The sequence below is a fragment of the Larimichthys crocea genome, chromosome VII (genome assembly GCF_000972845.2).
Source record: "Larimichthys crocea isolate SSNF chromosome VII, L_crocea_2.0, whole genome shotgun sequence".
NCBI lineage: Eukaryota > Metazoa > Chordata > Actinopteri > Sciaenidae > Larimichthys > Larimichthys crocea.
Window position 1 is genome coordinate 12673249 of NC_040017.1, and position 27274 is coordinate 12700522.

A 27274-nucleotide genomic window follows, 5' to 3' on the forward strand; every position below is an offset into this window, starting at 1 on the left:
CAGAACACTTGGCTGGATGCTTTTATTCAAAGCAGCCATTACAAGGATTATGAATTCATACATATCTTCCTACAGGTTTGAATGTCTAGCAGCAGGAGTTTTATTATCAGCCAGTAATTCTATTCTATTCTAAACTGGTGATATTAAACCTCATGCTGCTCTGTCCCTGTGTTTCAGGACGACCCCTTCTGGACAGTGAACTCCCTGCCCCCCAAAGAGAGGGATCTCATTGCCAACCAGAGTGTGTGCAGCCTGGAGCAGCTTCTAAAGCTGGCTTCCTACCATAACAGCACGGTTGTTTTCAGGCTGAGGAGACCTCCTCAGGAGCACCCCTGCTACCACAGCTGGATCAATGATACTCTGCAGGCTGTGCAGCAATCTGGGATCCCTCAGAGCCTGGTAAGTACATAGGAACCTACGCTCTCCGCAGCATGATGTCTGGGTTTGTGTTTGGAACAGGTTTCATGCAAATGTCATGGGTTAAAATGTAAATGAATTTAGTAATAGCTGAATAAATTCACAGGTGTGTTCTTTGTTTCTATTCATGCGCGTTCAGACACTTCAGTTCCATTGAGAGAAGTGTAATAGTAGCCCTGTGTATTGTGTGTGTCTGTGTGTGTGTGTTTGTGTGTGTGTGTGTGTGTGTGTTTGTGTGTGTATGTGTTTGTGTGTGTAGGTAATGTGGACTCCAGATGAATACAGAGCTCAGGTGAGACAGCTGGCACCCGGTCTGATCCAGACCTCATTGAACAAAACGAGTCCTCAAAGTCTCCAACAGTACGGCATCAGCAGGCTGCTGCTCAGATACAACCAGGCCAACACACAGGAAATCAGGTAGGACACACACACACACACACCTGATATGTTATCTGGCTGGCACCTTTACACATGGGCGTCTATTCAAAGCTGTATGTGATTGCTTTCAGAAACTATTCCCAGAGCAACATCAACCTCAGCCTGTACACCGTCAATGAGCCCTGGCTGTACTCAGTGCTTTGGTGCAGTGGGGTGTCTTCAGTCTCCTCAGAGGCCCCAGATATCCTCCGTAAGGTGCCTCACCCCATCTGGCTCATGGTAAGGACCCGCAACATACATAACTGTCAGTGTTTTCTTCTTTGCACTTAACTTCTCAGGTATTTGAAATCAAGCACAGGCTTTCTTTGTAAATAAAGTTTGGCTCTCTTTTGTTCCCTTTTCTGTTCAGACTTAATCTCTCTCTGTGCTCACTCTACCTACCAGCCTGGAAAAGATCTGCCTGGTAACGGGTTTTCAAACAAACAGGTTCCATAAACTGGCTATAGGTTGGTTCATTGTAGATGGCTTTAGACGACAACCTGTCTCCTCTGCTTGAGCTGCATCTCCTCTGCATGACTCAACTAGATTCTAACAGGTGTTCTCAACACAGCAGCCTAGCTGTCAACTTAGCTCATCTAGTCAGTTTATTTGCCGCACTGAGCACTGCTGTCCGCTTACTTTTCAACACTCATCCGAGGTTCCGGCACAGTAGAAAGACAACCATCATCACTGTAGTGTATCCTGTAGTTTATGAGTCGCGGCTTTCTAGTTCAGTCGTCTCCTGAAACCTCTCAACATGGGTAGCCCCCACACTGTGCCTCTGTGGTATCATTTCTCCTGCAGCGTGCCACCATGGCCTTCCCCGTCCATACCACCATATGGGGACTCTGCATGACAACATGTGGATGTGACCTCCCCCTCCTGGCCCCCTGCTGGGGTTCAGGGAGAGTTCGGATCTGCAATACTGTAGTTTAAACTGTGAAAGTCAATGAAATCTGCCATTGGATGTTATTAAAGACAATGGAAGTGAATAATTGCAGGGTTTTTTTTCTCTTTAAAGATCAAAATGTGTTTTATTTCTAGGAATATTATACAAGACAGTTTGAATGTTGCTGCTCACATAATAGATTGTATTGTTGACACATGCACAGTAGCTCCACCCAGTGGTGGACCCTGCCATAAACTTGTTAAGGGAGAAGCTCAGACCTGTGTGTGTGTGTGTGTGTGTGTGTGTGTGTGTGTGTGTGTGTGTGTGTGTGTGTGTGTGTGTGTGTGTGTGTGTTTCCAGGGACCAGATGAATACTGCCTGATGTGGGTGTCTGCAGACCTCATCTCCTTTGCTGTAGTCATAGGAATATTCATATTCCAAAAGTAAGTACGGTCACACGGTGATGTAACTGTCATCAGACTATTGTAATGAGTGTTTGCGCAGTGACTTAATGATTCTCCATTTTCCTGCTGCTGTACAAAGTAAACACTGTTGTTTTTCTTGTTTTCTCTCCCGTTGTGCCATTTCACACCCAAACACATGAGTGTACAACACTAATTATTGCTAATTAACGAGCGCCCATCAGTTACATCTCTCATTCGGTGTCACACTTTTATTCAGTAGACATGTCTCTGTCTAGAACACATCATTAAAATAACAGCTCATACATAATTATGCTGTGCTTTTGTGTTTTCGAATGATGTTGCTAATAATTACCCTAAAAAAAAAGGCCGGAAGGAACAAACTATTTATTTCACAACAAGTGTGTGTGTGTTATGTGGTTTTATAAGGTTTTACAAGCTATGATGTGTTTTTGCTGTTCTGCCTGCACCACAAACCAGTGGTGACCGATTCTCTTAGCTAAAATGTGTAAACCCTTCATACTCCTCCAGGATTTCTGTTCCTCCGTTGGAGAGTGTGGTTTTGTTTGTTTCTGTGACAACCCCAGAGACAGATGGCCTATCCTCCTGTCGTCTCTGGGATGGAGGGCACTGATCTTTGTGTTTTGTTTTTTTTACGGACCGGTGCGGGTCTGCTCTGCTTAGCCGAGCTCTTCAGATGCTTCTGCTGGCTTCTAAACTGACCTCTCTCTTGTCTCCTTGCCTTCTTTTGTCCTTTTTTGTCCTTTCGCCTCTTCCTCGTCCTCTCTCCTCTGCCTGATGTGCATGCTCTTCTCCTCCTCTGCTGCATTCTGGCATCTTCTCTCAGCTATCACATGATCAGGTAACTGGGTCACCTCTTCTGACCCAAAGTCTTCTCTCCTTTCACCCTCTTTCTGTCTTTCACGATCTTTATCCATCGTTCTTTTGTTCGACGCATTCCTTTTGCTTTCTCTCTGTCTTTTTTCCTCTATTTTTATTTTCTTTATTATGACATCAATCTCCATCAGGTTTTTCTCTCCACCTTACTTCCACTGCCTTTCTATATCTATATTTATTCTCTCTCTCTCTCTCTCTCTCTCTCTCTCTCTCTCTCTCTCACCTGAATCGTTGTACTGCACTGCTGCCACTTTCCTCTCGAGGGAAGAGCTCACATCTTTATCCCTGAGGGCTATATACAATGAATGCTTTCCACTCGCACAGCACAAAATATCTACATAGCATTAAGTCGCCAATGAGATTTAAAATTCATTATCCGTCTTAATAAGCTAAGCGGCTAAAATAAACCACGGAAAGCGCATTCATCAGGGGAAGTGCTTCAGCATTAGCTTTTATTGATGCCGATGAACTAAAAGCTGGCTTTGCATTTCTGTTTCTAAACGCCTCTGTGCATTAGTCGCAGCTCATTGTGACTAATGCTGTCCAGTTAGGTTAATTGAAATCAAGGCTGTGTTCATTAAAGCAAGGACACTGTTTTCACATACAGGAAATGACCTGAGTGATACACAAAGCTCAATCGAGTGAGTCATCTTCTGTCCAACTAATTAATGTCGATTAGATGAACACTGCCTCGCAGAAGCAAAATGTTCTGCACTAATTATGAATTATGTATTCATAAATATACAGTGACTGCAGCTGTATTCTATTAGCTGTGCTGAAAATGTTCTTTCATGTTTAATATGTTTGTACTACTTTCTAATAGTGCTCCATATATGAACGGTTTACAGGTTGTAACCAATAGCTTTATTAAAATTTAATAAGTCAGTGTAGTAATACTTAATACAAGTTATAAGCCATTAATAAAAACAACTGCGGGTTGCCATTTGTGTAAAATTACTCTTATTAATTTGACTGTATGACCCCTTGCCAGCCATTAGTTCAGTCGCTCATGTTAGCCGTACTGTGTGTGTGAGTGTGTGTCAATTATATTCAGTTTTGAGACTACGTGGCCTTTATAACAATCAAATCAACCATAGCTGCAACTGAGGAATCGGTTAGCTCAAAGAAATGCTCACGTTTATTTCTGATTTAAAAACAGAGCTAGGCTCGAACATCAACTCCATAGAAGGAACTAACGTTATCCCAGTATGGAGCAAAATCTTGACCCTGACCTGCAACATTGTGAGCAGAGGCAGCAGTATTTCGTGACATTGTTAATGTCTCGATCTCTGACCCAACATGTGACCCCCGCAGGTATCGGATGACCGGTATGCGCAGCTACAACCCTGAACAGATCATGCTGAGCGCCGCGGTCAGGAGGTCCAGCAGAGACCTCAACGTGATGAAGGAGAAACTGATCTTCTCTGGTAAGAGAGGGACATGTGTGTTTATCACTCTTGGATGTTTCGTAGCGTGTTCTTGTCGTTGGTCATTTGAGCTCCTGACCTCTGAAACGAATTCCTCTCTTTGCACTTTGCAACCTTTTTACAGATGAGGAATTATTTCTGAGTGTTCACGTGCTCAGCTAGCATGTCACACCAAATCCCCAGCATGCATCTGAGTGTCTGTTCTCGTTCCTACTCGTCCTCCTCTTCCTCTCTTCCCTGTTTGAAGGTCAACCCCAGTAGCAGCCTGTGTGATGTGCACCACCTCCTCTCCATGCTACCACCAGTGTGACTTCTTCCTTTATTCCATGCACCCGTTGCATCCCTCATTACCTGCCACTTCTCTGCCTACATGCTCTCCTCCCCCTCATCCACCCATCCATTCATCCCCTCATGCATCAAACCTCCCCTCATAATCCTCCCACTGGAGACAACGTCATGTGTAGGGGAGCTTATAGACGCCCCAGTCTGTCTAGACAGCCTCTAGTGCTGGGGGTCAAAGGTGAGTCATATCAGTTCCAGCTGTTTGAGGCTCTTCATTTTCCCTTCATTCATGTAACGTTTCACGCGAGCTCTCATCTTTAGTGTTTTCATGTGAAGCTGATGCCATCATACAGCACACTGACTCCTTTTTTTCTTATCCTTTTGCGCCCTCCAGAGGTTGGGAATGGAGTTGGCGGCGCTGATGAGCTGTATGCGGACAATGGCTACGACTACTACACCAATCAAGGCATTAGCCAGTGATTGGGACTCAGCCTGTGTGAATCTGCTGTAGCGAGACGAGGACACCCTCAGTATTCACATCATTCCTGTTCTTAGTCAGTGTGAAGACTGTTCTCCTCCTCTGTCCTACTGATTAACTGACGGACTGCTGTACTGATGGAGAAAAAACAACCACCCAGTTGCTTTGTGTAATTATGTAAATAATTTTGTTCTGGCTTGTGAGACAATGCCGTATATCACACGGGACGACACGCACTTTTTATTAACGGAATGCGCCAAAATCTGCAGCCTCCTTTCTCACATCTAAAATGTCCGAGAGGCCCCTCTGAGTTACCTGCTTCTTTTTAAAGATGCGTTTCCGGATTCTTAATAATTTAAAGCTAATTTCCCAAAGCAAGTTGCTTGTCTTTAACCACTGTATATGATATTCTTCTCTTAGCAGATGAATTTCTTTTTAAACAAGGCTTTTTACAAGGCTTTATTGCAGCATGAGACTGAATGCTAACGGCTCATTTATGCTCCTGCCTTTCTGCCAGCACTCTCCGCCGTGCTGCTGTTCATAATAGTACTAATAATAATATTTATATTTAAAGAGGAAAAACTAAAAAACACAAACAAGCTGTTGTTTACAGAAGTCCTGCCTTCTCCTCCAAGTGAAATATTCACATGGTGTATGTAAGATAATTATTTTAATAAAGGCCGAATGCCTTCCTTCCTTCCTTCCTTCCTTCACCCCCTACTTTTGACCAGTGCATATAAATGTAATGATCATATCAGCTGATGTGTGAGCTGTGCTCCCAGTGCAACCAGATGAACTGGTGAAAATGGATTTTGGGGGAGGGGGGGACATTTGTGCTGTCTTTTTATGGTTAATGTGAATGTGTTTGGATTATTTTCTTTATTTTTTTAAAGATGTGTACGGTGTATTATGGTGTGTGTATTCTGGCTGGGTACATTCTTTTTTTTTTTTTTTTAAACCCTGCGTGCAGTGCTATGTTGAGTGTTTATTGTACATAAAAAGGTGAAGCAACGTGCGAGATGCTCCAGCCAACTCAGATTTACGTGACGGTGACAAAACTATTGAATAATAATGACAGTGTCTGTAGTCACGATGGAAGTCATTTCACATTCCCGCTCAAGCCTCTGAATTGCAGTTAAGTCTGTGGTATTTTAGTGTTCATTCACGGTGCATCTAAACGTTGGTTGCTTGGTGTAAAAGTGAATGCTGTAAGGTCAATGAAGTGGGTGCTAAATGTGAAAATAAAGCTTTAAAGCTAATTGAAGGGACACTAAAAGGCATCGCAAGATGCAGCACAGGGTCAAGACATGGATTGCCTTTTGTGTTCATTTTCTTTCTTTGGGTATTACCGTGCCTCAGAAGTATACATTAAAATCTTCTAATACAGGACCTTTCTACTGTGTTTTGTTCAAAAGATTTTTTTTTAAGTTCTTAAGAAATCAAATAAAAGGAAGGAAGAAAAGTAATGTGACCCCTCGAGCTATCATTTCCAACACCTGGAGGATACGCCCAAGTATGTGAAGTAATTTGTAGGTTGGATTACAAAAGGGACTTTTTTCCTCGTAATGAACAGACAGTGACGACATTGTGGAATGCAAATTTTAATCGGCTGAAAAAGTACGTGTGGAACAGTTTTACTTCCTTCTCATTTTTCTTGGATAACAGTGAGAACGTGATACAAAAATAGATCGTAGTCTCAGTTTGTTAGTCCCCATTTCAACTGGGACTGATGATTTTTCTTTCCAGTATCAAAGTATTTTTTACTAAAAGCTGTAATTCTTTAAGATCTAAGTTCCAACAGGAGAAATGCAATATTTGGAAAAGAAAATGAGAAGTTAATACACCTACTCAGTCATGAGTGACATTTGGCAATAAATGGTGATTCTTTTTAAACGGAATGTAGGTACGTTTAACTCACATTGATATTGCACCATTTGTACTTTAAGAGATACAGATACAGTACAACTTTCGTACTAGATGTACAATAACCCAGCCTACTGTCCCTTTTTAGAATAAGAGCAGGTGAAAATACATTTTAGGGCACCCTGACAACCACAAACACACAATCAAATACACAAGGCACCGGTAAGCAAAGCTTTGGTCCTTCTGTGGGACTTCCCGAGTTGACCTTCTCTACCTACAGCAGCAAAAGCAGGCTGCTGTACTCCACTCTGATACGCAGCGCAAATATTTGAAGTGTGTAACGTCACTGCCTTTTAAATAAAACACGTTCTATTGCACACAAAAAAAAAAAAAACTATGATGGCCAACAAGTGGAAGTGCAGCACTGAGCATGACTCTTCCGTCACTTGCAAATGTATTCAAAGGGAGAGGCGGTGCTAATGATTTAAAACTTACAGTACCGTGAGAACATTAAGGCTTTTTCCAACGTCCACCCCGAACACCTCATTTATTTATGAGGTGAGTCGTCTATACTGCAGTGAATTTGTCCGAAATGAATCGTGCATCTTTACACTCGCTCTGTCCGCATCCAATGGATGTAAACTCATCACTGGGACAGCATGCAAGGCATTTCAGGAACCACTAGAGTGCAGTGGTTCACCTTCTACACTTCAATTCAAAGAATACAGCAGCTTTCTGAACAGGCAAATGTACGTCAACGTCGGACGGAAAAATACAGCTAAACTCCTGCACGCACGCACACACACACACACACACACACACACACACTCACAGCCACACAGTTAATGGGAATAAATAAATAAATAGCTGAAGATGTACTGGTTAGTCTTTCAGTCCGTTAAGGCTGTTCCCTGAATTGAACACCATTAAAGTATCTACCATGAGAAGCAGCATCGATGAAGCTGAATGGATCAGTAGATACATGAGGAGATTTCACCTTTTGGGAAGCTTCTCATTCACATTTTCTCGCTGTGTTAATGCTGCTGAAGCTTCGTGTGAACCAAAAGCAGCAGTCACTTTGAAAAGAGGAACAGGGCTGTTCTGTTCTGTAGAGGTTATCAGGTGTTATGCCTAAAAGAGGCAGAGTTTTTTTCAACACATCTTTCTGCTACCGATACCTTTCCTGGGTTGAAAAACCTGAGTGTCCTGTTTGACTTCATTCAGGTGACGGCGACTTTCGTTTCTCACTTCAGCAGGCTTTAAACGATGCACATAAGAGAAGCATGAGACAGTAAGCAATCTGTGGCATGTCGCTGTGCCACACTATTATCGTGATAAATCATTTGGGGTGGAGATTAGCTGAAGTTCGTCTTGCGCAGGTGTCTGTTAGGGATTTCTATGGCGCTCACTTGTAAGGGCCAAGAGCCGCCCATGATGCCAGCCTGAATTGCCACACCTGTAACCACAGCTAGGTCAGGGTCTACAGATGTGTTGGGCTCCTTCCCAAAGTACTCGCTGATCAGCTTCCTGATCCGCGGTATCCTCGTGGACCCTCCGACCAGAACGATCTCATCTACGTCCTCTTTCTCCAGGTGGCCCTCTGTTAACACCGTCTCAACGGGAGCCAGGATCTTCTGGAAAAGGTCCTCGTTGAGCTCCTCGAACAGCTTGCGAGTGATCACGGCCTGGAAGAGGACCTTAGCGGGAGCGGAGCCTTCGGGTGACTCAGAGCCATCGTGGGTGTGAAGGTGCAGTGGCACCCTTACGTCGACGCTGGGATGGAGGGTGAGGTTGAGCTTGGCGGCTTCCACAGCCTGTCGGAGACGGTGGATGTCCTCTTTGAGAGTAGGTGGGACCCCAAACTCCTGTCGGACGCGGTCTGTGGTGTACTGGAGCAACCTTTGGCTGAAGTCCTGGCCTCCCAGCTTGTTATTCCCTGCCGGAAAATATCGTCAACTGAAGATTAGGTCACTGTTTCATCCAGCGAGAACCGTTCTAATTCAGACAATTACTGCTTCATGAAGTTTTATAATAAAGACGCTAAAATAAACCACATCATTGTCGGAACGGATATTAGACACCGACAGACCGACAAGGTGAATCCAGGTGAAAGTTCTAACCTCATATTATTATCATCAACTGTTGGATCCACTCCAATCAGGAGAATAGGAGAGCACAGATTATATATTAACCCTTTTGAATGGGACATGCATAATACTGCGAAACAAAACATAGTTTTTCGGACAATAGGCTCATATTACCGCCCGTCTCTGGTTACTGAAGCAGTGAAACACATTACCTGCCATGGCTCTGGTGAGAAACATGCCTCCCTGTTTGTTAAGCAGAGAAACGTCCAGCGTTCCTCCACCGAGGTCGACCACCAACACGTTGAACACGTCTACCTTGTGCAGGCCGTAAGCCATGGCTGCAGCCGTGGGCTCATTGATCACGCGCAAGATCTCCAGGCCTGCAAGACAAAGGGAAAGAATGTTCACTATATGCTAGATGTATTGTATTGTACTGTATTACATTAGGAGAGGAAAATCCGTTTTGGATCTTAGTTGAAGTATATCTAAGTATCAGTAGCATGCTGTGCCCAGTGTAGGTTCCAGGTAGGATGTATGGATCAGGCAGTACAGCCTACACCTACATCTGTAATGTTCATTGGTCAAATCTAACTTAATTATTCGAGGACGGAATAAATGTGGTCACAGAGGACATCAGCTTATTATAATGACAGAACTGACCGGCCAGGTTGGCGGCCCGGATGGTGTAGTTCCTCTGTCTCTCGTCAAACTCTGCGGGCACCGAGATGACGGCTTTTTGGATGGGCATGCCCAGCTGGCGCTCGGCCATCTTCCTCATCTTGAGCAGCAGCCTGGAGCCGATGAACTCTGGGCTTACAGTGAAGGTGTGGTTGGTGGAGACCAGGAACTCTGCACTTCCATTGTTGTTAATCACCTGCAAGAGGAGCAGCAACAGCATAAGTGAGGAGGGAGAGACAACAAAACCTGGAGTACATAATGGGCGATATATCAACATGGTTACGTTCAAATTAGATTTTTTTTTAAATACAGACATAAGTCAAGTGTAAGGTAAGGTAAGATTTGGGGAGGGGGGGGTCTATTTACAGAATATAATATGCATAACTATGTTTTCATTAGTGTATAATCACCTGAAAATAATAAATATTGTTATGTTTTTGTTACTTTAGAACGAGCCTAGTATATCTACAGATCCCCTTTCATGGAGTGTGTTTCTTAGCAACTACACTGCTAGATGCATCGAAATCCTGCACACTGTCCCTTTACTAACAACTGTGATGCTTTTATTTTGTGTACATGATTGCATTTGATTCTTCTATATGGCCACTTTACATGGAATAAATGCTTACATTCAAAATATATGCTATTGTCTACGACCAAAATGTTTTAAATCTGTATGTAAAATATTTATTATCATTTAGTATTTTAATAATAATAATAATAATAATTAAAATAATAATAATGTTTACAAGGACTGACTACAGTTATTAAAAAAATGCACAGTCATTATTTGCTTTGTGAGATCACTTATTTTCCTGCATCATCTGTGTGAAACTACATCTGTGTGCATCCATCCATCCATCCACGTGCATCCTCATGCAAAGAAAATGAAAATAAAATAAAAAAAAACAAGTGCAGGATTGGACAAATCCTCTAAAACACTCAAAAAGAAAAACTTCCAGCTGATGGTTAAACTCAGCTGAAGCAGCCCCAGTCTGACCCACCTTAAACGGGTAGCGAGCACTCTCCTGCTCCAGGACCTCCGGCTCAAATATCTTCCCGATGAACCTCTTGGCATCGTAGACGGTGTTTTGAGGGTTGCTGTCGGCCAGGTCCACGGCTTCATGTCCGGCCAGTACCGCAGCGGTGGTGAAGGAGACAGCGCTGGGGATGCTCTTCCTCCCCTCTTCGTCCGCTATCACCTCCACCTCCCCGCTGCCCGGGTGGAAGACACCGACGGAGCAGAAGGTGGTGCCCAGGTCTAAGCCGATCACCTTTGGTTTGGGGGGCGGTAGGTACTGCTGGCCCAGGTAACCAGCCAGGAACAGGGCCAGGATAACAGAGCCTGTAGTCCGGTAACAACACACGCATTACAGATGGACCGACCCGCTGAGCTCACGTGTTAGCATCCAGTCACCGGTTCAATACTGGAGCAAAAACAAAGGTGTCAGTCTACTCACCGATCATCGAAATTTCTCCCGACATCGTCACACACTGTCCGGGGAGTCACACACCGCTTCAGCTTCACAAAATGTCGTTAAATGTGGTTAAACGACCTCCGCTTTGAACAGCTGGATGATGCGAAATCGGAAGTTTTTTACACTGCCGACCAAATACACGTCAACGTTGACTTGTCCCTCGTGCATGCTGGGTAATGTAGTTTATGGCTGACGCATCAACGCCACGATAGCGAACCGGATATTAGCTTTGTACTACATTTCCCGTCAACAACTGCGACATGCAACGTAGAAGCAATAAGTTTTGTGACGTGTCAGTGTTTTCAGCCAATCAGGCAAAGCCAGGGCAGAGGACGGAAAATAAAATAAAATAAAATAAAATAAAATAAAAAAGTAAAACGTTCACTTAAAAAAAAACCCAGAAATGATTAAATAACTAATGATCCTAATTAAGGTTACGTTCCATTTAGGTCAAACCTTGATTAGTATCATTGGTAACAAGGTCTATTTATCAATGTAAAATTTATTTTTGCCTTACTCATTGTTTTATTAATTGCTATTTAGGCATCAGTCACTCATATTAGGCATGACACTAGTGGGTGAAATAAAGAAGAAAAAACTTATTTGATTGCATTTTTTTTATTTACAAAAAAAATTGTCAAAATTCTTAAATGCTGACTTTCACATGAGCGCAAAGACAGGCTCTCTCTCTCGCACACACTCTCATTTACACACACACACACACACACGTTGAGAAAATAACATACATGCTTTCCTGTACAGTATACAACGTAGGCAAGATTTGAATATATACAGTGTTCAAACCAGTTGCAAATGATCTCTTCACCAATAATTCACTCCAGTACACTGACATTACATGAGATGAGATAAGAAAGGTCAAAATGATACAGATGTGATAAATAAAGGCTTTATATGGAAAAAAAATAAACACTCATGGATTTAGAATGCAATAAATACAAGTGACACTTAATCATTGAAATGTAACTTTGACATGACAACAGAACAATAAAAATAAAAACATAAGGAATCTTACAACTTGATTATTATCTTGATAATGTGATAAATGGATAAGACGACATTCAGAGTATTGGTTGTTTTTTCTTCCTATACATGTCAGAGTTTTACATTAGGCGGAGAAAGTTGTGGTTAGCTTGTTGGAGTACGGGTTATTAACATGACATTTTGGGAAAGATAAAGTGAATAAACTGAATTCCAAATGTCAAAATATCTATCTGACAATTAATCACATTAAGAGTCCACTGTGAGCTGCTCTGTGTCCTCTTTGCTGTCTGAACATTCAGATGGGATGAAGCAGCCTGAGTCTCTGGGACAGTCGCTGTCCTCTTCCTGGAGACTGTGGGAGGATTTGTGCTCCTCCGGCTCCCTGACGTCATCACCTGCGGTCACAAACCAAAAATATACACTCAGTCAAAACTCGGTCAAATGTCATATTATTACAAGTTTCTGTTTCCAACCACTTTAGAATTGTGAAAATCTGTACCGAGTGCTTCACCCACTGGAAATTAATGCGTAAGTTTGATTGATATTTTAATTTAAATGATTTATTGCTGTCATAGCTCTAGTTTATTGCTAAAATTACTGAGAAAATAGAATAATGCTATTAGATTTGATTTGATTTGATCTACCACTGAGTGGCCAAATCAAGTCAAGTCAAGTCAACTTTATTATCAGTGCTGCCACATGTACATGACATACAAAGAATGATCCAAATGACCCAAATTCTGAAATAAGGTCTGCAGGTGTGACCGAGAAAACAGCAGCGTGTCTTCTTTTAGAAACCACACCTCAAAATGCCCTCTTTGATTTTTAATTTTCCACTCTCACACGCAGTAAAAATATTCTGCCATTCTTTAATATTTCTGCTTCACTGATGGAAGCTACTAATCCTCATGTCCAGGTTGCTAAACCCCTAACCTAATGGAGCTCTGCTTAATTAAATTACTGGCATCTCATGTAAGTCAACAGGCTTGGCAGGATCTCACTGCAGCTGCTGCCATCTGTTTTAGTCTCACTGTGAGCCAAACAGAAAAATGATTACCTTTAATTTGCTTTGTACACAAGTGCAAAAAAAAACCCAAAACCGAACAGACCGAACAAAACTAGCTGGTGAATGTCGTTCGCTTTTCATACTGGAAAATAGTTTTGTTTTGATTCACACAGGATCTGCGATAATCAGCCTTCTGCTTCAAGACATCAGATTACAGGAACACCTTCTGCCCCATTAAGCACTTTCTATCTGAGTAACAGGAAATAAGCCTCCGACAGTGCAACAGGATGTATTTCTATTCTATGTGGCACAAATGTCACAGCTTTTATCTGCTATTTTACATTTTAAAGATTAAACCCTCTTTATTTTCCAGCCGAAACTAATTTCCAATCGGCTCAGTGATAAGCAACAATGAGTGACGAAAATACATTCATGCTGCTCCATATTTACTTACGTTAAACTTAATTTTTTGTCTCAGTAGAATATGATTTTCATATTTATCTTGCTGTTTGAATGTCACTGAAGTTTTTTGTAACTTTAAAGTAAACTAAAACTACTCTTCTGACACAACACACTTTACCATCTATACCGGCAGATGTAGAGAGATTTTTAGAATATTGACTTGATTTACTCAAAGAATGTAAAAGTTATGACCACTGCTTAGAAGCTGGAAGACAATAATAACAGCTTTGTGTGCATTTCTGTACCAAAACTTTGAATTGACACTAGAGTCTTATAGACAGAAGACACAAGGGACCAGGGACATTGAAAGTTATAGGAAATGACAAATAGATGACAATGTTAGGGAGGGTTGTAATAAAAAGAAAAATGACTAATGTTGTAAAGTAAAGGGGAAATAAAAATGTTCATTAAAAGACATTTCAACATAGTAGGAAGAGCACAAACGCCTGTGCTTCCATGTCAAAGTGTCTGACAAGATGAGCCAGTCTTTTATAACTCGACACCTTTGTCAGGTTTTACGTTGATCATGTCCTTTTTAATGTAACATTCATTAAGGACTTGTAAAATGACATGTCGCTTGGTATGTTGCTGACCTTCTGTGTAGCGGCACTCAGCAGCAGCGAGAAGCCTGCGCCTGTGCTCGGGGTCTTTGACGTTCAGCTCTATCAGGTGTTTCTCCTGCAGGTGCAACAGGTCGTCTACTGTCTGGTAGCCATTTAGCAGCAAGGCAGATGCGTACTCCTGCAACAACAACAACAATGGCTGTCTTATCATCGACACATCGACGGCATACTTTGTAAAAATCCCCACGTTCACCATCAAGTTTCAGACTGTGTGCGTGTGTTCAAAGTGATACTTGTTTCAAAGGGAGACAACAAAGACTTGATAATGTCAGGTATTTTATCCTCCTACAGTACATCTTTGAGGTTGAGGTATGAAAGTATGGGAACGTTCAAAGGATTTCTTTGAATTTGTGGAACAATCTTTCTTTTCCATTTGTGGTAGCTTGAACTACAACTACATTTGCACATCAGGCTTATTTTCATTTATCACACGAGGTTCACAGCATCAGAGGAGTTCAGAAGAGTTCCTACTCATAAAAAAAAAGTGCTAAACATTTAGGTGCATACTCTTTCAACTGACTTCCTGTTGTGATTGTAACTGTCTGAAAACCCTCTGACTTGTGTCTAGACTAAAGTAACCAATCTCACCTCAAGATTCAGTCGCTCCAGTAGCTCCAGCAACGTTTTAGGCCGAGGTCTTTTGCACACCTTCTGTTGTCTGATCTTGGGAACTTCCTCCTCTTCTTCCTCTTTCTCCACCAAAATGTCTACATAGATGAACTTGAAGTTGCCCACTTTGTTGTTTAGCATGCCTGTCCAAATGCCCATCGGAGGCTTACTGATGATGTTGATAATGTCTCCAACCTGGAAAAACAAAAAAAAATCATGAAGACGATGCTCATCTTTATCTATTAATATTTACACCAGAGCCTTAAAACAACATACAGCGGTACTGAACACAAACGGTGTTGTATCTCACCTTGAGTTTGAGGGAATCGGTGTCATACGGGCTGGGAACAAAGTCTGTGTGAACGCAAGCTCTGCCACAAAACTGCCCCTGATAGGTGCATTCTTCCTCCAGCCTCAAACTGTCTCTCTGACCAGAACCATTGGACTCACTGGTCACACCACCTAAACCCACAAAAACACGACACAACACAGTGTTATTACACAGTTATGGTTATTATATACACGGATCAGCTGACTTCCAAACATTTTCCTATGGAACAACCCAGAAGTCTTTGGTCCAGCCTGTATGCAGCATGTGAAGATACTTACTAGATGAGCTCTGTCCACTGTAAAGACTCTCCAAGGAGTTGCATGACTGTGCAGAGTTTTTCTCAGCCGGAGGGGCACTCTCTGTCTCTGCCTCTGGTTCTTTGTCTGTGTCATCACCCTGGGAGGAAAAAGATATAGAATTTTAATTGAGAGTACAATTATATAATTCTTAGTCAAATAGATGAAATGTTATAGTGTGCAAACTTTGAGTGATTATGTAAGTCCACATCAAAATGTAAAAGACAACAAAGAAACTAAAACAAAGAGCTTGAGAATGGGGATGTAGGTTGTGAAAGTAACACAGCTAATCAAATGTTGGATCTTGTCCGTCTTATCTGTGTTACGGTAAAACACCAAACTGCTTTTTGGTGAAGTGCGTCACTGAAATATTGCTGTCAACATCGTCACATTTGAGGATGTGGGTTTAGAAAGAGATGAAAGTGATAAAGCTACTGAGAAAAACAGCACGGGTTTGATGCAACTCAGGATGTTTGAGAGTCTGGACTTTTACTGTAATCTGTATATTAAACATGAATAATCAAAACCTTGTAGCTGATAGTGATTATATAAAACATGGAGGCTGTTTGTGTGTGTGTGTGTGTGTGTGTGTGGTGTGTGTGTGTGTGTGTGTGTGTGTGTGTGTGTATGTGTGTGTGTGTGTGTGTGTGTGTGTCTATGTTCCGGTGACTCACTGTCTCCTCAGAAAGTGACTTGGCATGTTTTTTGCCCATTTTTCTGCGCATGGTCAGCGAAATGGCCTTCATCTTCTTCCCAAGTCCAGCTGATTTGTGTTGGTCCAGATTCTCACATTCTTCTGTGAGCTGTGCAAAGAAAGATAGTTTAGCACATATAGTACTGTGAATTCATGTTTCTCCCAGCTACTCACTATTAGAACGTATTTTATGTGCTCCATAAATATAAAAGAGCAACATGCAACATACTTCCTGTGCAGCAAAGGGTTTTTCCCAACATGACACATTTTCCAATGTCACATTTTTATTGCAAAACAAACTACAGCACCATGGCTGCATATATTTGTATATGTATACATGTCAGGCACTCTTGGATGCATCCATTTCAATCCAATGACTTTACATGGTGTGTTATTGACCATTCACTGCTACTATACTTAACTAATATGCATAAATGAAAACAGGAAAATCTACAAACCATTCCATTTTCTTCTGGTTTGGCTGGTGATGAGTGATGTCTGAGACCCTCAAACCTGCCGAAGCTTGTGGAGCGCTGTGGGGAGGTTCAAAGACAAACAGTTAGCAAGATTTAACATATTGCATAACATCAAGACATTGCACCCGTGAGTCCTTGTCTCCGTTTTCTCAAAGCTTTAAATACTGCTGCATCTTTACTCTCGAGTGGATTTCTCTTATGATTCTCTTAAATGATTGAAGGTCTCCATAAATACTGTATTACTGTCAACTGAGGAGAGCAGTGTATATACGTTTGTATATATAGAAAATATTCAGTGTTTCTTTTTTATAAGCCACTTTGGATAAAAGCGTCAGCTAAACGACCACATGTAATGTAATGTAAAGTTTCGAAACGGGAGCTCGAAATGTATGTGGTACATTTGTGGGTATGTGTTAAACCATGCAACACAGCTGCACTGACAAACCTGTGAATGAGTACATAAATACATAAATAAAATAGTTATTTATGTCCTCAGAACATTGGTGGCCATGCACTCAATGTGGCTTTACTCTGGCTCAGTTTTAATTCTTTCTCTCCCCCTTTTTTTTATTCCAATTTTCATAAAACTAAAAGTCATTATAATCTCTCCCAACTCACCATCATCTCTACAGCAGAGCACCAAAATAATTATATAAACGAATAATCCCTGAAAATCCTGGTTAAATATGAGCTCCATACTCCTAGACCGCGCTCTGTGGATTGATTTAATGCAGCGTCGTCTGCCAGGCCAACATTTTGCTGCACTGTCTGAAGCTACAGCAGCAGAATTGAAGGCTTTCATTTTAAAGCTGCACCCTTCCCCTGAATTTTAGTTTTTGTATTGTTTAATTTTATTGTCATTATTGCTAATTGTCTATTTTAGATAATAAAAAAAAAACAGAAAAAGTTTCCTGTATCAATTTGGACAACGACATCACCCCTCAACTAGTTTTTAATCACTGTCCATCTTTTAAAGATAAAATATTTTAATGTTTATTTAAACTATTTTATACTTTCAATTCAACTTCTACATATTTGTAGCTGTTTTTCCAGTCATTTATGAAGGAACTATCTCAAAAGTTACATTTGGACATCTTGGCGTCCTACAAAAGGTCATATCTTACAATATGCATATATTTCTTTAAAATGTTCACCTACCTTTGGCTTGTTCTTTGCTTTGTCTGACACATTGGATGCCGCCCTTTGTAACATTTTCTCCTGTTTTAAAGTTATTGTCAAATTTTAGTCCTTGCTCTTCTCTCTCTCTCTGTCTCTCTTGTCTTTACTCAACTCTCCTGACAGTGAAGTGTTCACTAGCAGTCAGGCTGCCTGTCTGATGAGGCTGGTTGGCCCACTTCCTTACAACACAGGATGTGAGGCAATTGTGTGCATTGTGTGCTAGAAGAGCAGTATCGCTTCGAAAAGGGAAAAATACAAATGCTTGAGTGTGCGTTTTGGAGCCTGCTCAACAAAATCATAAAGCTACTTCCAGGAACTGTATTTAGGTTTTATAACTTTGGTATCTGTGTATATTCTGGTGAGGACAAGCTTGTGTTAAATCTGCTACTGTGTTGCATTAATGTGGCTGTTCGGCTGTCATGTCACAAGTTAAACCACTAGACTGAGTCATAATGCATCAGAGTTAGGGTTATATAACATAACTACTAACTAAAGATAAAATTCTACGTGCCCTTACTTTTTCAATTTCATGAATGAGATAAAAACAAAGACAACATATAAACGTGAAAATCTTAAACATCTCAAAATCAATTTAAAAATGTTCTTTTAATAGCAAATGAGAACTTGGTTATGGTAAGTGATGCTGAAGTAATTATTCTTATGCGTTTCTTTCTTAACATGGGGTGAATGCTTTTCAGGAAGTGCTGATGTATGACAGAGGAACAGCTCAAAGTGGCAACTCTGTTGTGTCGAAACACTTTCCGCTCCATCTCTGCTCTCAATATGGAAGTGAACACATCTTAGTGTATGCCTTAGAAACACTCCACTGTCAAATCAGATGTGTCTATAGATTTATGTTGAAAATCATTGAATAACCACCTCTGACCTTCTTCTTACAGAACATGGCGTCCCCACTGAATCTGAGTGTGTGAGGCGGTCTTAGTCTTCAAAGAGTCCTACATTGCTGTTAGTCATTGCTCTGATGTTGCCATGTGGGGATTTGCCAGTGTTTACATTGAGTGGGGGGGGAGGTTCAGTCGGTCAGTTGAAAAAAAAGGGAATTCTACAGACAAAACCATTGCTTAATCCCACAGTTTGCAATCAGATGTAAACTCCTGTCCAATCCAGATTATGGTTTCTAATCTATTACTTCAGAAGCTCCCTGGAGAGGCAATTGTTCATCTAAAGAGTTCAAAATGAGATGTAGCGTTTGAAAAATAGACCTTATCTCTTTGGAAATCTGAGCTAAATATATATTTTCCAACAGAATAGAAGAGGATGGATTTGGGATTTTCTCAAATACATCACCATATTTCAGGTATATGTAGCATTTGCTGTAAAAGTATATCATGTTAAGAATCTTCCAAAGGTAAGAGTTAGTCAAATTAACAGTGAGCAGAAAAAATAGACCTTATTGAGTTTACTTTCATGTCCTTGTAGGAAAGCTACTAGAACATTAAAGAGGGAGTACGAAGAGTCTTGACCTCTACACGATCTCTATACTCTTAAGAGCTCCATGTCCAATGAAATGACTTTATATCTTTAAGAACCAATGACACTATAGATCCATAGGGATTTTGTAATCTCTACACCAGATCATCCTTTTCATTGTAGACAATTTTCTCCCAAGTCATGTTAAGCTTTAGCAACTGCCCCGTGTCACATGGGGCACACGCTGCACATGCTCGCTGGGTATCAGTGGAGGTCTTATGCTAAGAGATGAGACCTGTGTCATGTTAGCACTTGAATATGTCATACTGACTGAAAGGATCTCAAATGTTTAAGATTGATTTAGAAATGAATTGCCAGCTGAACCCTTATGTGGGGCACAACTACATCAAAAAGGCATCATGTTTCTGAAGTATAAACGTGCGTGAAGAAGCATTAGAATCGTCACAGCAATGACTCAGAGCATACTCATAGATCTTTTAAGGACTAACTACTGGTTTCAAAAACATATATACACCAGTAGAAACTTACATTTGGTTCTGAAAGATCCACATCTGTGATAGATCGCGGCACCTTTGTAGGAATTTGGGGTTTACAGTCCTGTTTCAAGTTGCCATCCTGGGCCGTCCCTTGCTGCTTTCTTCCATCCAACTCCTTCCCATGTTGAGCGGTGAACTCATGTGAATACACGCGATACTCTGTTAGTGGCCTGCGGCAGGTGTGTTGAACTGTCCCCCAGGCAGGACTCCTGTCACCTGGGTTGCTCCAGCGCTGCTGGTGGTGGTGGGTGTGGGTAGGTGTCGCTCCACCAGGGAGGGTAGCCATTTCTATGCATCGACCCGGAGTTGCGTTCTCCTGAGCGGGAAGGGTGGAGGACCTGCCTAGGTATTGTTTCATGTCTGATCTGTATGGCACATCCAGATAGTGGGATCCTATGGGTGGGCTCATACTACATGGTGGGGAGGGCACTAAGATAGAAGAAGACAGAGGAAAGTACATTTGACATCTTTCTAAGACTGGTTGGGTCTGATTCTTTTTTAGAAAGATAGGAGAAAGAAAGGTAGGCTTCTTGGAAACCAATGGAAATCTGTATGGTTTCATTATTTTATAGCATTGTCAACTGCTCATCATCATCAATTACTTCAGAATGATCAGTTAAAGTCGTCTATATTGCAATCAAGCTTCTGCGTAATGTTGAGCAGTTGCTGCAGAAAAACTGTGTGTTACGGCATCGAGTGATTCATAGTTCTGCATATTCTATCCTCACTGAGTGTCGTAACACTACCGCGGAATGTCTGTTCAATCTCTTTAAACATTTACTAGACAGCAGTAACAGTGAGTGCACATTAGCACTGGATATGGCTTTGCTAGATAGAAAAGCATATATGTGAGACCACTTCACATGTCGAAGTATCACCGGAAAGGGTGAAATATAAAGGCGGCCAAACAGTTTGTTCTTGTGGTAACGACCTTTGCCTATGTGAGGTATAAGCGGATGTCTGTTTGCAGTAAAGTATCCCTCTTTGTACCTATGCTGTAGCGACAGCACAGACACCTACACTGAAGATGTTGCAACACATTAAAAGCAGAAGTATTCAGGATTCATAAGAGCAGAAATGACTAGCTACATTATAGCAACTCATGTTTGTGACATCTGCTGCACGAACCTCCTTCTGCTGCTGTAAGCACAAGTCTAGTTTAGTCACACCAGGTCACAAAGTCATACAGACTCTTGAGGTCACTATAGAGGCCCGAGAGAACAGTTTAATCTAGAGGGATGGGGGTCCTACCTGTGGCATTGTGACTTTTCTTTGACCCCTCTTTCCCACTACTCTTTCCACCTGGTTTCTTGCCGGGCTTTTGGCTTCTTTTGACTGCAGGTTTAGACTCTGTCACGCCATGCTGAAAAAAACACAACACATATACACACTTTGAATTCCTAGATCTCTGACATGGATTCGGATTGCTATAAGTTAGGGTACAACAATAAAAAAACATTCATGAATTTTCATCTCTACACTTTCATGTAACACAACTTAGTTTTTAGCCATTCTAGTGCCATAGCTCAGGGGATGGCAATGTCGGTCCTTATATTATTAATATAAGGACCGATATTTCAGCAACTACTGAATTGGTTGGCATCAAAGTTTTTATAGACCCTCACGGTCTTCAGAAGATGACATGACCTTGGTGAACCTCTGAGTATTCCTGTAGTGCCACCACAAGGTGTCATTTGCATTGTCATTTAGCATGCTGAGGTTAGTATTTACCTCAAAACTATGCTGTGCCTTACAGAGCCACTACGGCTGTGTTTCTGGTGTTTTTTTAAATTTGTAAAAATGGTAGACACAGTAACTTCTACCAAATCCCACTTGGATCATTGGCACAGCCACATTGTGAGGTGTTAAGAGTTACTGCTGATCCACTACTGGCAAACTCTGTTCTGTTTGCTTCTCACTATGATAGGCATTAGTCAGAACGGCCACTGGGTGATCTGGCATGAAGCCTCTAAACCCTCCCTACCCCAAACACACATACAAACACACTAGCAGTTGCAGTCCTTCTCTTGTTTTGACATCTCTCTGCCATGTGGCCTAGAGATTATACATGGAGCAGTGCACTCTGTGGACCATCTGTACTGTATTAAAACTAATCAGCATTTGCGTTTAATGATTGTGCCATTCAGGCCACCAGAGGCTGTCCGGATGTCACAAGTAGGTGGCAGCTTGAAACTCTCAAGTTGACACAGTTGTGGCCATGTGACTGTGCAGACATGCTCAAATCTATTGGTGCAGCAATAGGTTCAATTTAATGCATCACAGACGCATCCATCTGTGATGGCCAATGATTTCATTGAGTGCTGCATTAATAACAGTGCTGATAACAGATAAATGAAGAAGGGTCTTTTCACACGTCACCTGTACAGAAGCACAAAAGGATTTCAAAAGGTGTGTGCTGTGCAAAAATAATTTCAAATATTTATGTTTAAATGGAGCATAACGTTGCATTAGTTGTGCATCAGTGCAATAGACTGGCATGAACATGTTCTAACCTGGCTTGAGGGTAGTTTCTCCTTTTTCTTTGTACCAGAATGATGCGCTCCTTTCCCTTCTTTGGTTTCTGTTCTGTGTTTAGGCTTCCTCGTCTCTGCAGGGACACAAAATTTTACAATATTTCATCAGGTTAGTGAAACATTGGAAAAACAAAAGAAAAGCCAAAACAAAGAAAGCTGATTTATGCCTGTGTCATGTAATTCACTACTCCAGCACTTACAAACTCTTAACACAATAGTCAGGAGCCTGTATAAACTATGAAATGTGTTTTGCTTGCTGTAATTATTCCTCTTGTTCATGCTGGACATGAATGGAGCTCATCCTCATGTGCTCCCAATGAAAGTGGTGGAGGACAAAATTCACAGTCCTCTTTGTGTTAAAAATCAATCCCAGTTTATTTGAAGCCAAAAAAGTCTTTGGCAGTCTGACTTAATCAAAATAAGTGGTTCTCTTCCAAAGTTATCAATCCCAACTGTTAGAAAAAGAGCTACCACTACTCTATGTTGAACGTTGTGTAGCCTATGATCATTGCAGGTACGTGTAACTGTATTAAATACTTAATAGTTTCAATTTGTTTATTGGTTGGAAACCCAGCCCTCGATCTTCAGACACCAGGTTGACAGTCCAAATGAACTTCAGCATATACTGTATATGAGCTTAACCTAGTTATTTCCTATTTACCTTCATTGTGATTCTTGGTGACGTGGACTAAATCTTCTCGTCTCTTGGCAGGCTGCCAAACCGCAGTATTACAGCTGGGGTTATCTGCCATGACAATATTAAGGATTTTTAGGTGAAAAGTCAGGACAAACAGAGGCCACAGAGACACATCAGACTGAATGAAATTAAATTAAATTGATTTTTGAATCACAAACGGGCAGCCTTGTAGGTTATTGGAGATTTATATATAAAAGACAACATTACTGTCATACCAGCTTTCAAAAAAGGTAAATTATTTTACTGTAGTCTTCCTTAAGGTACTGCTCCTGACTTTCTTGCTACTATAAAAGTTTTAAAATTAATCCAGCATTTAAAAGCACATGAATGTGTTTGTACTTACCCAGTGCTTCATTATCTGATACTGATTTGGATACATGTGTTCTGAAATGAAAGATGACAACAAAATATAATATTAGTGTTGGCAGTGTAGAGTAGAAGTCTTATAGCCAAACAACAATCCCAACTGATATTATTGTTTTCTTTTATAATGTACAGGCTGTTAACAACAACAAAATATGAGAAAAAATAAATAAATAAAATAACATAAAGCATATGTATAACACAGATACGTATAACAGATATCACAGAACATGAGGGTAAAAGCTCAAATCTCATCATAAGGAAGTAGATTGATATTGAGCAGAGGTGCTCAAGCATGATCTATTTTTTCCTGAGAGAGCATGCTGTGACAACAAAATCATGTTCCTTTCAAAGTAAAGCTGGGGGGAGCAAAGGTGTGGGGCACTAGGTGGGTCTTGAATCCTCTTAGTCCAACTAGCCCAAAGCCATAATCTGCCTTCTGTCTGCAGGGACCTACTTTTTTTTTCTTTTTTTCTTTTTTTATTTAACAGTCACTAACATGAGAAAGCGTTTTTTTTAATTGTGTCTGTCAATCCCTTTTTCTAAAACACAACATTTTACAGTCCAGACCAAATGAACTGAAGATAAGGGTGAGGAGGGGGGCACTGCTGAAGAGCTGTTCTGCTGAGGGAAGGATTTACAGTATTAACCTCCAGTGAAAATAAACATGGAGCCTTTCAAGCCATATTATGACTCTACGGGAAAGCCCTTTCACTTGCATGGCAGATTTTCACTGCGGGTCGCACGCACTTCCAACAAAAGAAACAGAAAGAAGGTTATACAGTAGACACACTTGAGCCTGGTTTTCCTGGCAGGATTACAATGTTCTTAATTCAGTGTCTGTTTTTTGTTTTTTTACAGCAAGTCACAAGTAACGTGTTAAGAAATAGATTTACCTGTGAGCTTAAAAAAAAAAAACACAAACATGTGTGCCTTTAAGTCTTTGGTAAGCTCACCTTCTTTTCTTTTTATTATAGTTCTGCGTCTGAGGCATCTCCTGAAAGAAAACAAAGCAATCTCAGTCAGATATGAACTATTTGTACAAAATAAGCAATTCCCTGTCACATTCAAATAGAGTTGATGGATAAATTATTGTTTTCTTTTGCAGACTTATGCACATTCAACAAGACAAGTCATTACATGACAAGCTTTAATTAAACTTGCCGAGTTGTCTGGTTTCAGCAGCTGATGGCTGGCTTATTTCATAATCAGCTTTTTTTTTGTATAGGTCAAAAAGTCCCAATTCTTCAGAGAAGTGACCCCATACAATATGTTCATGATTGCTCACATGGATCCACCATTCACAATCTGCATGTGTGTGATTGTGCTTAAGTCTGTGTAAAGTAAGAATAAATATGTGTTCTGAGTTTGTCAGACCAAAGAAGAAGGTGTTATTAACCACCCAGCCAAATTTGAATGTTTAAAAATATCCACAAGTTCATGAACTTAGGTGTCAAAATCGGGTTAAAAAAAGAAGAAGAAAAAGCCACGCACTCGTTGGAGCAGTCAAGCAGCAATTTTGAAGTAACTGAAACGTGTCAGATGAGTTCAGAAAATGAAACGGCTAACTTTAAAACACTCAACTATGAGTGAGATTTATTAATCTCTCTGCTAGGGGTGCAGGGGTATGCTCAGGGTGGCCTCTGTGTGTCATCGAGCCACCCTTTAAGGACCGCCCAGAAAATCCTGGACTAAAAACTGGTGAAAAGACAAATATATTTCATGTATTTTGAAAGAATTCTCTTTACATGGACTTTAAATGAGTCCGATTTTGTACACACTATGCATTCCTCTCACCATAGAAATAGATCTTCCTGAGCCTCGCCACTTCGTGTTGTCATCCAGCAGGACCGCTGGGCTGCACGAGCGGCTGCACGAGCGGCTGGAGGAGCGGCTGGGGATGGCGCGTGGTGGGACGTCACTTGAGCTCTGCACAGCCTCATACAGGCTGTCCATAGACCCCTCCTGATGCCATGTGGACAAACACACAGGTGTTAGACAGTTGCTATTTGGCAGCAGGAGCAATTTATGAATTGATTTTGTTTAGCCTGGATTAAATCTGATGAGTACATGTGATGAAGCACGCATAACGAGCAGAGCAGGTTTAATATTAGAGGTAAGGAAATGTCACGTTGTATAATAACTGCTCAGTCAAACGTCTCCTCCTGCAATTCAAGAATTCAAGAATCTAAATAAATGTATCAGACAGCCCGCATCAATCCTTGTTTTTCAGTAAAGAGACACAAAGCATCACAGTTAAGAGTTATGAGGATGTGATATGATTTTAGGGATATGCTGCTAATGCTGCTCCAAAGCTCTATTAAAATTTGCTTGTCAACCATGGATGTAAGAGTGGATTGAAATCTTTCAGAACAGATTTCAACGTGGATTAAAATGTGTTTTCCATCTAGGAATGAATCATCAATTTCTCTCTCCGTCCATCTCGTCTTGTCCGCTCGATGACATCTTTTCTGTGTACTGGACAGTCGGCCATTTTCAGTGGCAGCAAGGGAAGGTGTTTATAGGTTTATAGGATCAGCTTTTTCAGGTTTGAGCTATGGTCATGTGTCCATGTAGGTCTCTTTGTCTTGATTCTTTGACAGAATTCATAGAAACTAGAAGATATGATACACACACAAATACTCCAATTTGCACCTTTCTATTTTAATATAAAAACATTTTAATATTACTTCCATTTGTTCATGCTTCTAAGTATCATTTACTCCTTTTTCTGATTTAATATCTCATCAGTGAGTTTGTCTTTGCACAAGAAATCACCATACACGTGATGTGGAATAACAGCAACAGAGAGGACAGTTCAGTTTAATCAGTTTCCTGTAGCAAGAGGTTAGTTAATAATCCTGATTATTTGTCAGCATCCCCAACATCTGTCCAAAGACAACTTTCTGTATACACGTGCAGCATGACAGCTGCGGCAGCATCTGAGGGACCATATGTGTGTGGGGTGCATGTGCAAGTGTGCCTGCCACACATTTGTCCTGTAGCTTCACTCATCAATACTTTCTTTTCTACTTTCTTTCTGACATACTCAGCTTAATAAAAACCTGATTAAATAGTTAAGAGAGGTACAGTTTAAGACAAGTGAGATGTGGTTTGTGCAAAAAGAGCAACTCATCATCATTTCTGATGACTAAACAGTCTGAAACAGTCACACATGTGATGAAAGCATTGCACACATACCCCAATATATACACAGAATATTCCCAAACACATATTTACACAACTTGTTCAGTAGACGCAGAAATCAAAGTACGTCTCTTACCAGTGAAAAGCAGAAAAGGTTCATGTTGTCTGAGAGGCGTCCTGTACTCGTTGGTGCGTCTGATGGAGTTGAAACAGCGAGCTGAGTGACAGCCAGAGACTGAGAGACACAACAGCTCAGTGTGAGCCCAGCCCGAGCCGTCTGCTGCCTTCTCAGATTAATGCCACAGTGAAATCCCTCCACTAATCCAATAGATGGACCACCATTACCATTCCAGCTGAAGCGCAACTCACTCTTGACAACAAGGCCATCATTGGTGGAGCAACAGAATGGGTTTTTGTTTTGAATCTTTCTGTTTTTTTTCTGCAGAAGACCTTTATATCCAGCAGCCAAAAAAAATAATAAAAGTCTTGCATTCATTTCTGTTATGCATATATTATTAGAAAAATGACATTG

The 27274-nt window shown here is 41.1% G+C and overlaps 4 protein-coding genes across 8 annotated transcripts in view; 1 reads left to right on the forward strand and 3 right to left on the reverse strand.

Annotated features, from left to right (window-relative positions):
- gdpd5b (glycerophosphodiester phosphodiesterase domain containing 5b) overlaps positions 1 to 6615 on the forward strand; it is a 38338-nt gene extending 31723 nt beyond the window's left edge. The window contains exons 11-18 of one of the 4 annotated variants that reach the window (XR_002042520.2): positions 178 to 399; positions 677 to 834; positions 927 to 1074; positions 2084 to 2166; positions 2993 to 3007; positions 4357 to 4469; positions 4717 to 4989; positions 5146 to 6615. Coding sequence is in view for 2 of the 4 variants with exons in the window: in XM_019268214.2 (XP_019123759.2) it covers positions 178 to 399; positions 677 to 834; positions 927 to 1074; positions 2084 to 2166; positions 2993 to 3007; positions 4357 to 4469; positions 5146 to 5231 (825 nt within the window). In the remaining 2 variants the exon portion in view is untranslated. The remainder of the gene's footprint in view (positions 1 to 177; positions 400 to 676; positions 835 to 926; positions 1075 to 2083; positions 2167 to 2992; positions 3008 to 4356; positions 4470 to 4716; positions 4990 to 5145) is intronic. The other 3 variants (XR_003462549.1, XM_019268214.2, XM_010757136.3) reach the window with 3 other exon arrangements.
- hspa13 (heat shock protein 70 family, member 13) lies at positions 6169 to 11499 on the reverse strand. The gene is made up of 5 exons (XM_010757137.3): positions 11318 to 11499; positions 10862 to 11202; positions 9840 to 10053; positions 9392 to 9559; positions 6169 to 9028 (listed from the first exon to the last, which is right to left on the reverse strand). Exons 1-5 carry the CDS (start codon positions 11340 to 11342, stop codon positions 8448 to 8450), a joined length of 1329 nt encoding a protein of 442 aa, XP_010755439.2. The 5' UTR covers positions 11343 to 11499; the 3' UTR covers positions 6169 to 8447.
- Positions 11500 to 11937: 438 nt separating this feature from the next.
- samsn1a (SAM domain, SH3 domain and nuclear localisation signals 1a) lies at positions 11938 to 18165 on the reverse strand. Of its 2 annotated transcripts, none has more exons than XM_010757139.3 (8): positions 17993 to 18165; positions 16817 to 16891; positions 16339 to 16467; positions 15647 to 15764; positions 15348 to 15499; positions 15017 to 15232; positions 14399 to 14546; positions 11938 to 12732 (listed from the first exon to the last, which is right to left on the reverse strand). In XM_010757139.3, exons 1-8 carry the CDS (start codon positions 18044 to 18046, stop codon positions 12584 to 12586), a joined length of 1041 nt encoding a protein of 346 aa, XP_010755441.2. In that variant the 5' UTR covers positions 18047 to 18165; the 3' UTR covers positions 11938 to 12583. The 2 variants fall into 2 exon arrangements, with proteins under 2 accessions (XP_010755441.2, XP_010755440.2); XM_010757138.3 differs by having other exon boundaries at positions 15348 to 15505.
- Positions 18166 to 19599: 1434 nt separating this feature from the next.
- On the reverse strand, positions 19600 to 27016 carry LOC109140692 (uncharacterized). Its single transcript, XM_019268203.2, has 9 exons — positions 26879 to 27016; positions 25393 to 25560; positions 24552 to 24592; positions 23576 to 23616; positions 23197 to 23280; positions 22515 to 22609; positions 21253 to 21364; positions 19994 to 20430; positions 19600 to 19725 (listed from the first exon to the last, which is right to left on the reverse strand). Exons 1-9 carry the CDS (start codon positions 26900 to 26902, stop codon positions 19600 to 19602), a joined length of 1128 nt encoding a protein of 375 aa, XP_019123748.1. The 5' UTR covers positions 26903 to 27016.
- Between the last annotated feature and the right edge of the window lie 258 nt (positions 27017 to 27274).

Coding starts and splice junctions, on each gene's coding strand:
- hspa13 (XM_010757137.3), bottom strand. CDS start 11,342: ATGTCGGGAGAAATTTCGATGATCG. Junction 11,203..11,317: donor GGGAGAAATTTCGATGATCG/GTGAGTAGACTG, acceptor ACCGGACTACAG/GCTCTGTTATCCTGGCCCTG. Junction 10,054..10,861: donor GTGCTCGCTACCCGTTTAAG/GTGGGTCAGACT, acceptor CTCCTCTTGCAG/GTGATTAACAACAATGGAAG.
- samsn1a (XM_010757138.3), bottom strand. CDS start 18,046: ATGTTACAAAGGGCGGCATCCAATGTGTCAGACAAAGCAAAGAACAAG. Junction 15,765..16,338: donor AGTCACTTTCTGAGGAGACA/GTGAGTCACCGG, acceptor TTTTCCTCCCAG/GGTGATGACACAGACAAAGA. Junction 14,547..15,016: donor TGGAGCGACTGAATCTTGAG/GTGAGATTGGTT, acceptor TTGTTGTTGCAG/GAGTACGCATCTGCCTTGCT.
- LOC109140692 (XM_019268203.2), bottom strand. CDS start 26,902: ATGAACCTTTTCTGCTTTTCACTG. Junction 24,593..25,392: donor CAGGAAGATCTATTTCTATG/GTGAGAGGAATG, acceptor GTTTTCTTTCAG/GAGATGCCTCAGACGCAGAA. Junction 23,281..23,575: donor ATCAGATAATGAAGCACTGG/GTAAGTACAAAC, acceptor TTGTCATGGCAG/ATAACCCCAGCTGTAATACT.